General features: G+C 39.2%; 1 protein-coding gene across 2 annotated transcripts in view; it reads left to right on the forward strand.

Moving 5' to 3' along the window:
- cstf2 (cleavage stimulation factor, 3' pre-RNA, subunit 2) overlaps nucleotides 1-14,713 on the forward strand; it is a 31,646-nt gene that overhangs the window by 7,918 nt on the left and 9,015 nt on the right. Inside the window, exons 7-8 of one of the 2 annotated variants that reach the window (XM_057850316.1) lie at nucleotides 124-235; nucleotides 6,147-6,203. In XM_057850316.1, coding sequence (XP_057706299.1) covers nucleotides 124-235; nucleotides 6,147-6,203 — 169 coding nt within the window. The remainder of the gene's footprint in view (nucleotides 1-123; nucleotides 236-6,146; nucleotides 6,204-14,713) is intronic. The other variant, XM_057850317.1, reaches the window with a different exon arrangement.

A 14,713-nucleotide genomic window follows, 5' to 3' on the forward strand; every position in this document is an offset into this window, starting at 1 on the left:
TTACACCCGAGTCCGTAAGCTGATCTTGAGGATCTGCCGATACAGAGTACCGATCAGATATTCATCTAATTTATTACAAAACATATTTTTTTATTTTGACAATATCTGCTGTTATGTGATCAGGCTGGGATGCACGTCAATGGAGCGCCTCCGATGATGCAGCCTCCAAACATGGGTGTTGTGCCTGGACCTGGACCAGGACCAGGACCGGCCCCAGGACCAGGCGGCCCACCAGGTAATTATTTGAGCCATCGTATCACATTTCACACCGAGTGAATGTGTGCCACTCGTTCCCTTGAAGTGGGCCACTTGTTATGCAGCTGTCACTTGTTTGTAATGACCTAGAGACATTGAAGTTGATGTTAACGTATGGCTATTTAGCATCTCCCGCGTTGTCTACGATCAGCCAGCTGCGGGGCTGGCCCCTCCCAACTCAATGCCGACTGAACATGAAAATATAAAAATGCGCAGAAGAAAATTAAACCCCGAAAAGTGACCTGCGTGGTACCACCAGTCAAAGAGGCGAGCGATCAGTTTTTTCCATGACATTTCTGCCTGTTAAAACTGTCGCCACTTCCAGGATCGCCACTGTCATGCACAAGCACTCCTGGTTGCGACTTCCAGGAAATATACGCAGCGCCACACCATATGCTTCTATGTGTCATTTTCCAAATGGTGAGAGCGCAACTGAGCATCGATAGTAACATCCCAAGTAACGATGTCAAGCTTATTTCAGCCACAACTCTGCGACTGCTCGCAAAACCAGAGCGTGGTCTCTCTGCACCCTTGCTCCTGTGTGATGTGTTCAATTGGGGGGGGGGGGGCTTAAACGCACCTTAAACGCAAGAGAGGACAGGTAAAAAAAAAAAAAATAGTCTGCAAAATACCCAGCACACTTCAAACTGCAGTCCTTCTAAAAAAATTAGCATATTGTGATAAAGTTCATTATTTTCTGTAATGTACTGATTGATACTAGATTCATTACACACAACTGAAGTAGTTCAAGCCTTTTATTGTTTTAATATTGATGATTGTGGCAAAACAGTCAAGAAAAAACAAAAATCCCTATCTCAAAAAATTGGCAAATTTCATCCGACTAATACAAAAAAAGTCAACCTTCAATTAGTTATATTAGCTATGCACTCAATACTTGGTCGGGAATCCTTTTGCAGAAATGACTGCTTCAAGGCGGCGTGGCATGGAGGCAATCAGCCTGTGGCACTGCTGAGGTGTTATGGAGGCCCAGGATGGTGTCTCTCAACTTCCTCTTCACAATATCCCACAGATTCTCTATGGCAGGGGTCATGAATTAAAAATCCTCTGGGTCCGAAAAAAAAACAAAAAACAACAATCTCGGGTCCGGAAATATTTTTAATGCTTCTTTTTTTTCAAAAAACTATATATGTATCTTTACGTGGCCATGCTGATAATTACAACATTAAAAATTGTAAATAATGTATAAAAGGTGCATAAAACTAAAAAAGTGATTTAATTGAATCATTAAATAGCAACATAAGAGCATGTTCAAGACTTTTTTAAAATTTTTTAATTGTGGATGCTGACAGGGGGACTTGCTTTATTTTTTGACAGACCTCTTCTTTTTGCTTTCCATGAAGCAAAGTTTCAGCAACTGCACTCATACAATCTTTGACAATCGGTGCGTTACTGAAAGATTTTTGTTTTGACCCAATATCCACGCTATTCTGAGGGAGCATTCATTTGCGCGTTGCTGTGCAGTGAATGAATGAACCATGAGCATTGAGGTGCGATCATATTGAGCCCTTAATTCCGCTATTTTTTTAGAACGGACGGCAAAGTTCATAGGGAAACTTTGCGAAAAAGCTGCGTGCTTCGTCTCATAGTGCCTTTTCAAATTGCTGCTCTTTACAAGCGCTACCATCTCTGAACAGATGATTCATAGCGGTCTTGTGCAGCCGCCAGGTAAAATGAACAAAAATGTGTTGGTCCACTCCTCCTTAAACAGTCTGTTTTCTGCATCAATCTTGCATAGTTTTGAGCACGCCATTTGCCGTACCTTTTTCGCATCTTCCTCCAACTTCATTCGGCTCAGTATTTGGCTGTCACACTGCGGAGTCTGGAAAGCGAGTGTGAGGGGCCGTTTACATGGTGACTCCGAGAATACGAAAAATTTCAAATTTGCATTTGCGTCTCCATTTGAACAATGTCGCAATTCCGCATGAAAACGATGTAGTATTCATGCCAGGCCCTAGGGGGCAGTGCAGATTTACAGGGCGACAGAGAATGATGCACTTTGACCCCACCAAGCTCCGTCAGCCCAGAAAAAAGTATGCCCGCCCACTCAAAGCAATGGCATTTTTCTTTTGTTCAAAAAGGCACAAAAATTGAAACATTCAACATATTTGATTTAAAAATATTATTAAAACAGTAAATTAAAGCCGACATTCCACCATATTTGCTGTTTTTCATGTTTAGTAGCACCGCTGCGCATGCCCAATGTGACCTGTATGACTGCTGACGTTAACGTCGCAGTCTCGCGCCGCGGGAGCCTTTAACCCTTTAAGGTCTGGGCCTATTTTGTCTGATTTTGCATGCCTTTGAAGTTGCCTTTATATTTCAAAGAAAGAATTGTTTACGATGGCCTGGTTTGATCCCTTTTTTTGTGACACCTTGAACTTCATGTCCAAACTGTTGTTTCATTCACTGACCAATTATAAATCATCATTTTGGGCCCAAAAAGACCAAAAATTCCAAAATCGTTTTGTCAAATTTTTTAATATTGATGTCCAATTGACAACCAAACATGCGTAACGAACAGTTTTGAAACCTTGTAATATTTATTCAACATGTTAGGATGAACATTCAACCAAAAAAATTTAGAATAAATAGTCTTATATTTGACAATTCAACATAAACAACAGGTATAGCCATAGGCGTTTTTTGCCTTTATACATGCTCTAGTCAAAACAGGTTATATACAGCAGACCGAACAGTGAAAAAATATATACCATCTAACACAAAAAGTGTTTAGAGGCCATCTCTTTATGAGTTTAGGTATTGCGGCCCATCACCTGATGAAAACTATGTACACACAATCAAGCTTCTTGAACACACATTTATATAGACAAATTGAGAAGACTGATTGTGGGGGAAAAAAAATATATACAACATTGGGAAAAAAAGTATTTTCAAAAATATTTACAATAAACAAGTTACATTTTTTTCAGGCATGCCACTCCGAAAAGCTGTTTCGTCCTGGAATTCGACACAGGGCGACATCACACAGCCCACACTTCCATGGGGTGTCGGTCCTCTTTCCACCCCTTCCATTTTCATTTCACTTTACTTTCATTGTCACTATAAACGTACATGAAAAAAGTCAGTATTTATGAAAATAATAAAGTATAAAATAAAAATATATACAGCAATAAATAATAATGGAAATCTATATGTATGACAATAGAAAGAATACCATAGCTGAATATGTGCTACATCCCTAATGTTCATATAGAAAGAAGATCATCACAATTATAAATTCCTGCCTTGGATACACACAGTGCACGTACGACTTTGATCTGATATGCACATTTTATTATTATATACACAAACACACACTTATATTGCATCAAAATTAACTTTGTCTTGCAATATCAAAAGAAACTTTCAAAAGAAACTTTTTCAGCATCAAAAAAAAAAAAAGTGAGTTTGCTTACCTCTGCTCGTCGATGGCGTCACCCACGTGTTCAAATCCGTCACTATCTTCACTCGAGGACTCTTCCGAAGAAGACGATGATGACGAATTTGGACCATCCTCTTCCTCAAGTTGATCAAAAAGCACAATTGCCTGCACTAAATTTAGTTTTCCGTTCATTCTCAAAGTCACACAAAGTCGCTGCTCGAGCCACACGGCCGTCGCTCGCCACCTCGCTGCTTCAGAACACTCCTCCCTCTCGTTCGGTGGAACCTCGCACGGCAGTTATATTTATTTAAAAAACGCATTTTGTGCTTCCACTGTGACTTCGAAAGGGTTCGTTTGATTTGTGTTTTTTTTCATGGAGCTTCCGTTTTGAAAAAGGACAAGAAATGATGGAAATATAGACATAAACAAATGATCCATGCAGCGTTTTAATGTTTTTTTGAGAGGACAATAAAACTATAAAACTTAAATGACAATATCTCACGTTTTAGTTGGTCGATTGACTTCAAATAATAACGAGAGTAAACCGCAACTTCCGCACTTTAAAACGAGACCAACCAACGGCATGTGGGTGACGTAATTAAAACGTGAGGGCGCTTCAAAGACGACGTGCGCTGAGGACGCGCCGGCGCGTCCTTCGACTCTCAAGGGTTAATATGCATGCCGAGGAAGCCCCCCTCAATTCCTGGCAATCGGATTCTTCCACTTTGGAGGCAGGATTCAGAATTTTTTGTTTTCGCCTTCCGTCTTCGCCGACACCATATGCACGCGAGGCAAGTCCGCTACTCAGTCATTGCGTCTTTGTGTCGCAGAGTCGACTTGTAAACTGCCCCTGAGACATGCTGTTCTAAAAATAACTTTCAAATGCTTCACTCCCATTGGCTGGCTCACGCGAGCCACCGCTAAGGTTTTTGTTTGTTGCCCACCTCCGCTCTGTAAACCCGCAGACAAAAATGATTTTTGTTGTTGCAACGTGTATTAATTCGCGACAGCTTGAAATCCAGTCCAGACGGCTTGGGGGTCCGGAACCGGACCAAGGTCCACGGTTCCGTGACCTCTGCTCTATGGGGTTCAGGTCAGGAAAGTTGGCAGGCCAATTCAGCACAGTGATGCCATGGTCAGCAAACCATTTACCAGTGGTTTTGGCACTTAGGTCGTGCTGAAAAATGAAATCTTCATCTCCATAAAGCTTTTCAGCAGATGGAAGCATGAAGTGCTCCAAAATCTCTTGATGGCTAGCTGTATTGACCCTGCCCTTGATAAAACAGTAGACCAACACCAGCAGCTGACATGGCATCCCAAACCATCACTGATTGTGGGTACTTGACACTGGACTTCAGGCCTTTTGGCATTTACTTTTCCCCAGTCTTCCTCCACCTTGATTTCCGAATGACACGCAAAATTTGCTTTCATCTGAAAAAAGTACTTTGGACCACTTAGCAACAGTCCAGTGCTGCTTCTCTGTAGCCCAGGTCAGGCGCTTCTGCCGCTGTTTCAGCTTGAAAAGTGGCTTGGCCTGGGGAATGCGGCACCTGTAGCCCATTTCCAGCACACGCCTGTGCACGGTGGCTCTGGATGTTTGTACTCCAGACTCAGTCCACTGTTTCTGCAGGTCCCCAAGGTCTGGAATCGGCCCTTCTCCTCAGTCTTTCTCAGGGTGCGGTCACCTCTTCTGGTTGTGCAGCGTTTCCTGCCATACATTTTCCTTCCCACTGAGGTGCCTTGATACACCACTCTGGGAACAGCCTATTCACTCAGAAATTTCTTTGTGTCTTAGCCTCTTGCTTGAGGGTGTCAATGATGCCCTTCTGGACATAAATCAGGTCGACAGTTTTGCCCATGATTGCGGTTTTGAGTAATGAACCAGACTGGGAGTTTTTAAAAGCCTCAGGAATCTTTCGCAGTTGTTTTGAGTTAATTCGTTGATTCAGATGATTAAGTTAGTAGCTTTTTTTGAGTACCTTTTCATGATATGCTAATTTTTTGAGATAGGGATTTTTGTTTTTTCTTGACTTTTTTTTTGCCAAAATAATCAGTATTAAAAAATAAAAGGCTTGAACTACTTCAGTTGTGTGAAATGAATCTAAAATATATAAATGTCTAATGTTTATCAGTAGCCTACATTACAGAAAATAATTAACTTAATCACAATATGCAAATTTTTGGAGAAGGACCAGTGTATATATAGTTTTTTTAGTGAAACTTTGGGAGTCTGCAAAAGCACTTCTCATCATGCTTCGCATGCTATTCCACGTCAAGATGACCAGGGGGCGCCAAAGCCTTATAATATAAACGACACTTCTATTCGTGGGACGCAAATGGGTTCACATAAATTCCACAATATACTCATCAACCACGTGAAATTGATCCCTTCCCGTGCTATCACAGCTTGCTTTTCCAGTGCCGCTTTGCTCTCTTGAGTCTTGTCTCCTGTTCTTTTTCCACTTTTTTTTGTCTAACGCTGGCTCAGGAAACCTTCAGCATTCCCCCACAGGATCGTCTGCACAAGCTATCGACCGGACGCAAGGTATTACCGTCCCGGTATCGGTCAGTTTGGAATGGAGAATGCCCATCAGTGCAAACACTTTGGTGGCGATGGCTTGCATGTCGGATAATAACATTGAAAGCGCTCGAACGCAGCACTTTAGTTAAAAAAAAATAAAAAAATAAAATAAGCATGGTTATGATATATGTATAAATGTGTATATAAGAATACAATTTTTATTTCATAAATCATACAATTCTCATTATAATTATTTAACTAGCTACTGAAACACAATGTATTTTAAGTTTATACTGAATTATTTTACTTTTGACAATCCGTATTTAAATGTGTATATTATATTCCACAATAAATGAGCCAGTTAAATAATTTCAAGCCCAATTTACTGTACTGTATAAATTAAGTACTTTTATAAGGTGACATTAGGGCTGGGCGATACGGCCTTAAGTACGTATCACGATAAATTGAGCAGATTTACCTCGATAACGATAAATGACGATAAATTCGCCCAAGCGGACTGTTATATAATTTGAAAATTTGAATCAATGCATGGAAAACAAATGAACCGTTTCTCGTTAAATTTATTCACCAGCTTTCAATTTAACAATTGCACATGCAGTCTAAACATTACGTATTAAAAACAATCTTGTAAACAATAAGAATTCTAGTGTGAACATTTATAACAGCTTGTATGACTTGAAAAATGTACAACATTATAAAAATCAATATGACAACTGTGCAAGCATGTCATTCTAACACAAATGACTTGCAGCTTTAACAGTACACTTCAGACAACTTATTGGTAATTAATGGCTGCTGTGGCATAATTATTCAACACAAGTGTTTACGGCAAGGTTTCAGTTTAAAAAATTTTTTTTTTTTAATACATGCCCCCCCCCCACACACACACACACACAGACACAACCAGATTAAAGCTGTATTGCTCTGACGCCAATGAAAAATTTAAGGTTTTATTATGGCAGAATAAAGCAAACACATACAGAAAAATAGCTGTGGCCATTAAACTGTCATATTATATATAGGCTTCACTGTTGGATTATACTTTAGGCTGAGTGCTTTACCATCATGAAAGCTTTCAGAGAAATCACACAGAGATGCCAAATAACGTGACATAATGATTGCTACATGAAGTCCGTGCCCACTCCACTCATTAATTTCAGCCGTTTCGACAAGGTTAGAGCCTCTATCCGACTCTTTCATGTTCTGCTAGCATTAGCCTGTGGCTTGACTACCAGAAGAAAGCACTAAAAGCATCCTCTCCTGAAATCATGAGAACCAGGGAGGACAGCGGGTGAAAGCCTGTCTGGAACCCGCCAAGAGTTTACTTAATGTCGGGTGAAAGTTTGGCGAAGCTAACTTAAGCCCGACTCCATCCCGTTTACTTGTAGCGTTAGCCACTAGCGTTAGCCTACCGGGCGTCTGTCTGTGTGGCTTCTTGAAAACCACGTGACTCCATACGTAAGCACACTGTCTGCTTTCTTAAAGGGGAATGAACATAGCTGAACAACACAGAATCAAAGCGGGATGAAAAGACTATATATTCTTGTTTTATTGAATTACCGAATTTGCCGACATGGTCAAAATTACGTCGGTCATCGTGAAGAATTTCCGTGACGGTAAATTTTCGGTTTACCGCCCTGCTCTAGGTGACATGTATACATTTACAATAAATACATTGGGATAATTTAATAATAATAACCCAACAACCAAAACACAATATTTGGAAAGAACGTTACATCTATTCACACTATCAAACCAGTTTAAAGTGCACAACAATAAAAATGTGCAAGAAAATATTAAACTCAACATTTGTAATTAAAATAAGTGTAGAAGATTTTACTTGTGACTAGTTGGCTTGGGGGGGCTCCAGTTAGAGAGCACAGGAGATGAACTCAAGTACTTTATTGGGCTCACATGCGTGTACGTATACATGTACACACATTAAGTATCTGTTGAATAGCATAAAAACATAGTCAACATTCACAGACCTCTTAGTGTTTCCCTTATTAAATATTAAACCACATCATTTTAACTATAAACCTACCACAGTAAACATTTGCATGCTATCTACCTTCAAATCACTCCATTCACTGCTCCCATGAAATATATTCATATGATGCTAACAGTTGTAGCTGATAAAAACAACCTATAGATAGAATTGAGAGAAAATCGGATCTAATTGTGAGGTACCCCTATGTTCCCACCCCGAGAAACAACTATTGTTGGGTGTGTAAATGTTGCTGCCAGAGGTATGCATGCAAATATAAAGTGGCAGGTGTGTCATTGTTCAGTTGCCATTTAAGGTTAATTACAGTTTGCTGTGGCAGGCTGTCAAAGACGAGCTGGTACGGCCCCCAAGTTTGTGCCTTACTGAGACTGCCTAAGAAAATTAAAGTTCCCTTGGTTTATTTTATAGCCGTACATCTGCAGTCTTCCTAGTTTTGTCTCTTCATTAGGGCTGCAACTAACGATTATTTTCATAATCGATATATCGGAGGATTAAGTGGTTAATCGGAGATCTGTCGCTTTTTTTCAATTACCTTCACAGTTTACCTTGAAGTTGTTTTAGGCATGTTGTAAGTAACAATGAAGACAAAATGGATCACAATTTATATTATTATATTTTTTCTTTTTCGGACCATTCTCTGTAAACCCTAGAGATGGTTGAGCGTGACAATCCCAGTAGATCAGCAGTTTCTGAAATACTCAGACCAGCCCTTCTGGCACCAACAACCATGCCACGTTCACTCAAATCACCTTTCTTCCCCATACTGATGCTCGGTTTGAACTGCAGGAGATTGTCTTAAACCATGTCTACATGCCTAAATGCACTGAGATGCCGCCATGTGATTGGCTGAATAGAAATTAAGTGTTAATGAGCAGTTGGACAGATGTATCTAATAAAGTGGCCGGTGAGTGTATAGGCTCCCACCAAGAACAGATATATCCTGGGTGTAGGCATGTGCCGGTATGAGATTTTGACGGTACGATAACCATGAGCAAAAATACCGCGGTTTCACGGTATCACGGTATTGCACTTATAGCTCCAAAATGTGTTATTTTGAGATGTATGAGTTAAAAAAAAAAAAAATAAAATTCCATTGAACAGGATTTTTTTTTTCAGAACATAGTTGCAAATTGGAATATGAATGTATGGTTCAAATAAATAATTTATCAATAAAAAAATATGTATTTTAAATACAATTAAAATGTAACGTAACTATACCCACAGCCACAGCTCAAGTTGCTCAAGTTTAGAGCAAGAACAAAATAATTTCTATAAAAAAAAGGTAAAAACGCTTCTGATTAAAATTTTTAAAAATTTATACTGCATAATTTTTTTTGAGGATTGAAAAGCTCAAGTGAAGTTTCGCCATTTTCAGCCACTGTGTCAACTCTAGTCTACATGATGTCATGCCTTTGTGTTAGAAAGAACAAAGAATTCAAAAGTTAATAAGTTAGTTAAAAATGTATAAGTTAAAATGTAAATATTGTTGTGGAAAGGTTTCATCTAAAAGAAAAAAAAAATCATTGGGAGTGAGACCTCTCCTTGATCCAGCGAACGTGGATTTGTGCTTAGGGCAAGATCATCTTTCCTCAATTAACGATCTATGCTTCCCCCCCCCCCCCCCCCCCCTTCATTCAAGCGAATCAAGCTTGTTTTCTCACTCTGCGGCTGTCACACTCGACGAAGTTACTCTCCCAGCTAAGCCTAGGCTAACATTCGTCTTTTATAAGCTTTTAGTTAGTTTGTATATCGAATGTCAAAGGAAAATATGTGTTTTGTTTTTGGCGAACTTTTTCATAGTGCTAATCTGTTTAGCTACTCACACATGGAAAAATACAATTGTACGTTTTAAATATATTCATTTTGTATATTCCACTTTTATATTCCACGATTTGAGAGCTCAATAAATTTAAGAAAAGAACGCCTTATGTTTGGAGTATTTGTTTAGGGTTTGCTGGCTGTTTAGCCGATAGTCACTTTCACACACAGCAACAAACGGGAGGGGGTGAGCGCTTCCGCGCCACGCCACTTCTGGCTGCATTTTTGACACATGAAAAATGGCGAATACCGTACTACGGTCTGACGGAAAATTTTAGTGGTTTTGAAACCGCGACGTTTTCACACCACGGTAAACCGTGAAACCGGTAACTGGCACATGTCTACCTGGGTGTCTTTCGAACTCATTGCCTCTCATCAACAATGCTAAATGTCCATTCCAACTGGGAAAATTGGCTGTGAATTCTCTTCTTTTTAGTGCCACTAATGCAGTGCTTCTCAATTATTTTCTGTTACGCCCCCCCAAGGAAGACGCAAATGTTTCGTGCCCCCCCCCAAACTCTGCCGCCACTGTAGATAGTATCATTTGTCTATAGTACTATTATAAGTACGCCTCTGCCTCACATTGTATCCTTTTCTTCTATTAGCGAAAATAACAGATCAACTTATAAAGTTTAATTTTATTAACATTGTTTCGTTACAACAGAACAGACTTAACACGCATCAGTTTGCCTAAATTAAAAAAAAAAAAAAAAAAGTCACATCCAAACTGTAAAAATACACTCAAGGTACATTTTTGACCATTTGATACTGAAAAATAAAATCAGTAAATAATAAAAAATTCAAATTGATTAGAAACATTATCTCATGAGGACAATATGCCAAAAATTTGACCGAAAAAACAAAACTGAATAGAAGAAGGAAAAAAGTGTTTTTGGACAGAAGGACAGTTTTTATTTTCGCTGCTCCCAGTATCACCTCCAGTTTGCAATGATGTGGGGTTATATTGCACTGAGCATGCTAACAGTGATCACTGGTTTACTGATATAACACTGACAAAGCGGGACGATTGTTGGCAATATTCGGCACGTTTTCGCTGAAAAACAACCAAGCGGCTTATCAATGAGATTGGGGTCTAATGTGTTTAAGTGGCGTCTTAATTGATTTGCCTTCTGGCTGTCCGCTATAATCATTTTTAGAGACAGTAAACGGTGGTCTTTCCTCATCTACCACGGTATTAAATGTCAAATCAAAAGGCAAAGGGCCCGAAAAAAACGCATTCTCGGCAGCCGAGGGAGAACCGTAGGTGAGGGCGGTCGTCGTGACGATCCCAAGCGCCTCACTATTTCAGAAGTACTGCACTAATGGCAAGAGACGTCAAATCCATTTTGACTGGGAGGGGCGAATGAACGTTCGTTGCATCATCAATGAGTTATCATAGACACTTTTGTAGTGGAAAATTCTGCTAGCAGCCTAGTTCTGTAACTCATTAGTATAAAAAGTATTGCAATATATCACCATACGCAAGAAGTATTCTTGTCCTAATTCATCCTTCTTTTTTGTTTGTTGTGTTGTACTGTGGAATGTTGTGACACCAGGCTACTTGTTGTGCTCTTCCAAACCCAATAGTTATTTTCCCTCTGACTCGTTTGATTTCAACCGTCATGCTGAGTGATGATGCATGTTTAACACACTAGAGTTGTTGTTAAATGCACTGCCCTACCCCAAAAAAAAGCCCCAGTCTTTGTTATGTGACGCCACATTGCTCTCAGTGGTTCTAAATTGCCGTTCATGTTTGTATTGACCAATCAGTGTTTCAAAACTTCAAAACTTGAGTACTTGGTTTGTTTCGCGCAATAGGGAAGAAGTCTTATTTCTTGTAAGTAAGCAAGCGCGTTATATTTGCTCTGGTCACGTTATCGCCTTATAGGGGTTTCCCACTTATAGTTGCTCAAACAACTTAGGAATGCCCTTATCGCACTTCCGCCTCACTTTTTAACTTGGGTGAACTAATCAAACCGTGTGACTTGGTTTCCAATGGTCAATAGTCTGATCTACATGTTCAACAAACCTCTGCGAAGTTGGCCCCCAATCAGACGCAAATTGATCTAACTATGATGTCAATCGTTTGGTGTACGTTTTTGTTTGTCCTGTAAAGTTTCTTTTTTGCTGCTATCGTTTTTAAGATATTTACAATTCCTTTATGGGTTAATCTGAGGTGAACCAGCCCCCAATTCTGCAGTCAGCGAAAAAAAGGGCCGTTACCGACATACGTTAAATATCCAAATATCGGCACCAATAATCGGTCAATCTCTACTTTCAAGTCTTGACACCTGTAAACTGCGCCAAGACTTGTTTCTACTGTCTGAGTAGCAACCATAGCTTTACATGGTTCACTCATGCAGAGCCATGAATTCACCAACTGCCTAAAGTTATGGTCGCCACTCCGTAGGTGTGCACACAATTCTTCACGCCTGTCATGGTGCGAAAACTACATGGTTCAATCACGTAGTCTTGAATTCACCTATATAATATACGCGTGTATATTATGTATATGTATGTCTGATTTTGTATATGTGTATGTATATGTGTATGCAGATGTGTGTGTGTGTGTGTGTGTATATATATGTATATACATATATATATATATATAAAATACAACCCCTAGCAAATCTCAGACAAGCACTCAGACATTTTACCATGTAAAACAAACTCCGATAAAAAGCATGAAATAAATAATGAATTATTTCAAAAGAGCAACTCTTTAGCATTCAGAAACACTAATAGAAATTGATAAACATTGTGGTGGTAAGTAAATGTTAATTTTATAGAGCAAGTGTTGGGAAATGCATATGGAATCACTCAATTCTGAAGACAAAAATATGGAATCATGAGAAACAAAAGAAATAACAATCAAAACACTTCTCTAGTATTTAGTAGCACCACCTCTGGCTTTTATGACTGGATGAGTCTTTCCCCAAGGAATGCTTTAACAGTTTTAGCTTTGTGGCATGATGCATTGTCATCTTGGAAAATGACAAACATATTGTCAATTGAAGGGATAAGAAAGCTGTCTAAAATTTCAATGTAAACTTGTGCATTTATTGAAGATTTGTCTGACATGCAGCCCCATATAATCAAAGACAGGGAATTTTGAGGTCTTCTTCAGGCGATCATCTTTGTAAATCTCAGTGGAACAGCACCAAACAAAAGTACCAACATCATCACCTTGTCAAGAGTTAGGAATCTGCATTGGACAAGGTGATGATGCTGGAACTTTTGTTTGGTGCTGTTCCACTGTGATTTACAAAGATGACTGCCAAGATGACAATGCATCATGCCACAGAGCTAAAACTGTTAAAGCATTCCTTGAAGAAAGACTCATCCAGTCAATGTGATGGCCTGCAAATAGCCCAGATATCAACCCTATTGAAAACCTGTGGTGACGGGGGAAAAAAAGGTCCACAGCAAGGCTCTGACCTGCAAGGATGCTGAATTCAAAGAGAGTTTGCACCATATTGATGAAGAATACTCATTAAGTCCATGCCTCAGAGACTGCAAGCTGTCATAAAAGCCACAGGTGGTGCTACTAAATACTAGAGATGTATTTTGATATTATTTCTTTGTTTTTCTCACGATTCCATATTTTTTTCCTTTGACTGGATTGCACTTGCTTTATAAAAGTAACATTTACTGACAATGTTTTTTATTCATTTCTTTGTATTTCTGAATCCTAAAGAGTTGTACTTTTGAACTAATTCATTATTTTTTAATGCTTTTTATCTGAGTTTGTTCTACATGATAAAATGTCTGAGTGAGACTGGTGATTCCATACTTTTTGCTAGGGGTTGTGTATACACACCCACACATATATGTCATGTGAAAAAATTAGGACACCCTATGGAAGTCTGTGTGTTTTCTAACATATTTGGTCATATGGATATTTAATATCGGTTTTAACAATCTTGAGAGATTTAAGTCATAGAACTTAACAATTTAAAGTGAAAAAAAGATTTTTTTTAATAACTATCTGTAAAATTTAATTTTAAATAAATGCAATTTCTTTTGAGGAATAAATTAGGACACCCCCAAATTCAATCTCATTTAAAATGGCTAAAATCACACACGGGTATCATCAGGTGCACATGATTAGAACATCATTACACAGTGCTTTGAAGGAGGCTTGCCTTATTTAAACCTCACATTTAGTTTGGTGTGCCTCTGACTGTTGAAGTGAGAGAAAACACCATGGTGAGATTAAAGGAGCTGTCTGAGGCCTTCAGAAAGAAGATTGTAGACTCTTACCAGTCTGGTAAGGGACTTCAAAAGATCTCAAAAGAATATAAAATCAGCCATTCTAAGTCTGGAAAATAGTCTACAAGTGGAGGACATTTAAAACAATTGCCAACATGCCCAGGTCTGGCCGTCCAAGCAAGTTCACCCCGGGAGCAGACCGCAAGATGCTAAAAGAAGTCTCCAAAAACCCTAAAATGTCATCACTGGACCTACAGCAGGTTCTTGCTACTGTTGATGTGAAAGTGCATTTCTTTACAATCAGAAAGAGACTTCGCAAGTTTAACCTTCATGGGAGGTGTGAAAGGAGGAAACCTTTGCTTTCCAAGAAGAACATGAAGGCCAGACTGAAGTTTGCCTGAGTGAATGTAGACAAAGACCAGGACTTCTGGAATAAGGTTCTTTAGACAGATGAATCTAAAATTAAATTATTTGG

The sequence above is a fragment of the Corythoichthys intestinalis genome, chromosome 11 (genome assembly GCF_030265065.1).
Source record: "Corythoichthys intestinalis isolate RoL2023-P3 chromosome 11, ASM3026506v1, whole genome shotgun sequence".
Lineage (NCBI taxonomy): Eukaryota > Metazoa > Chordata > Actinopteri > Syngnathiformes > Syngnathidae > Corythoichthys > Corythoichthys intestinalis.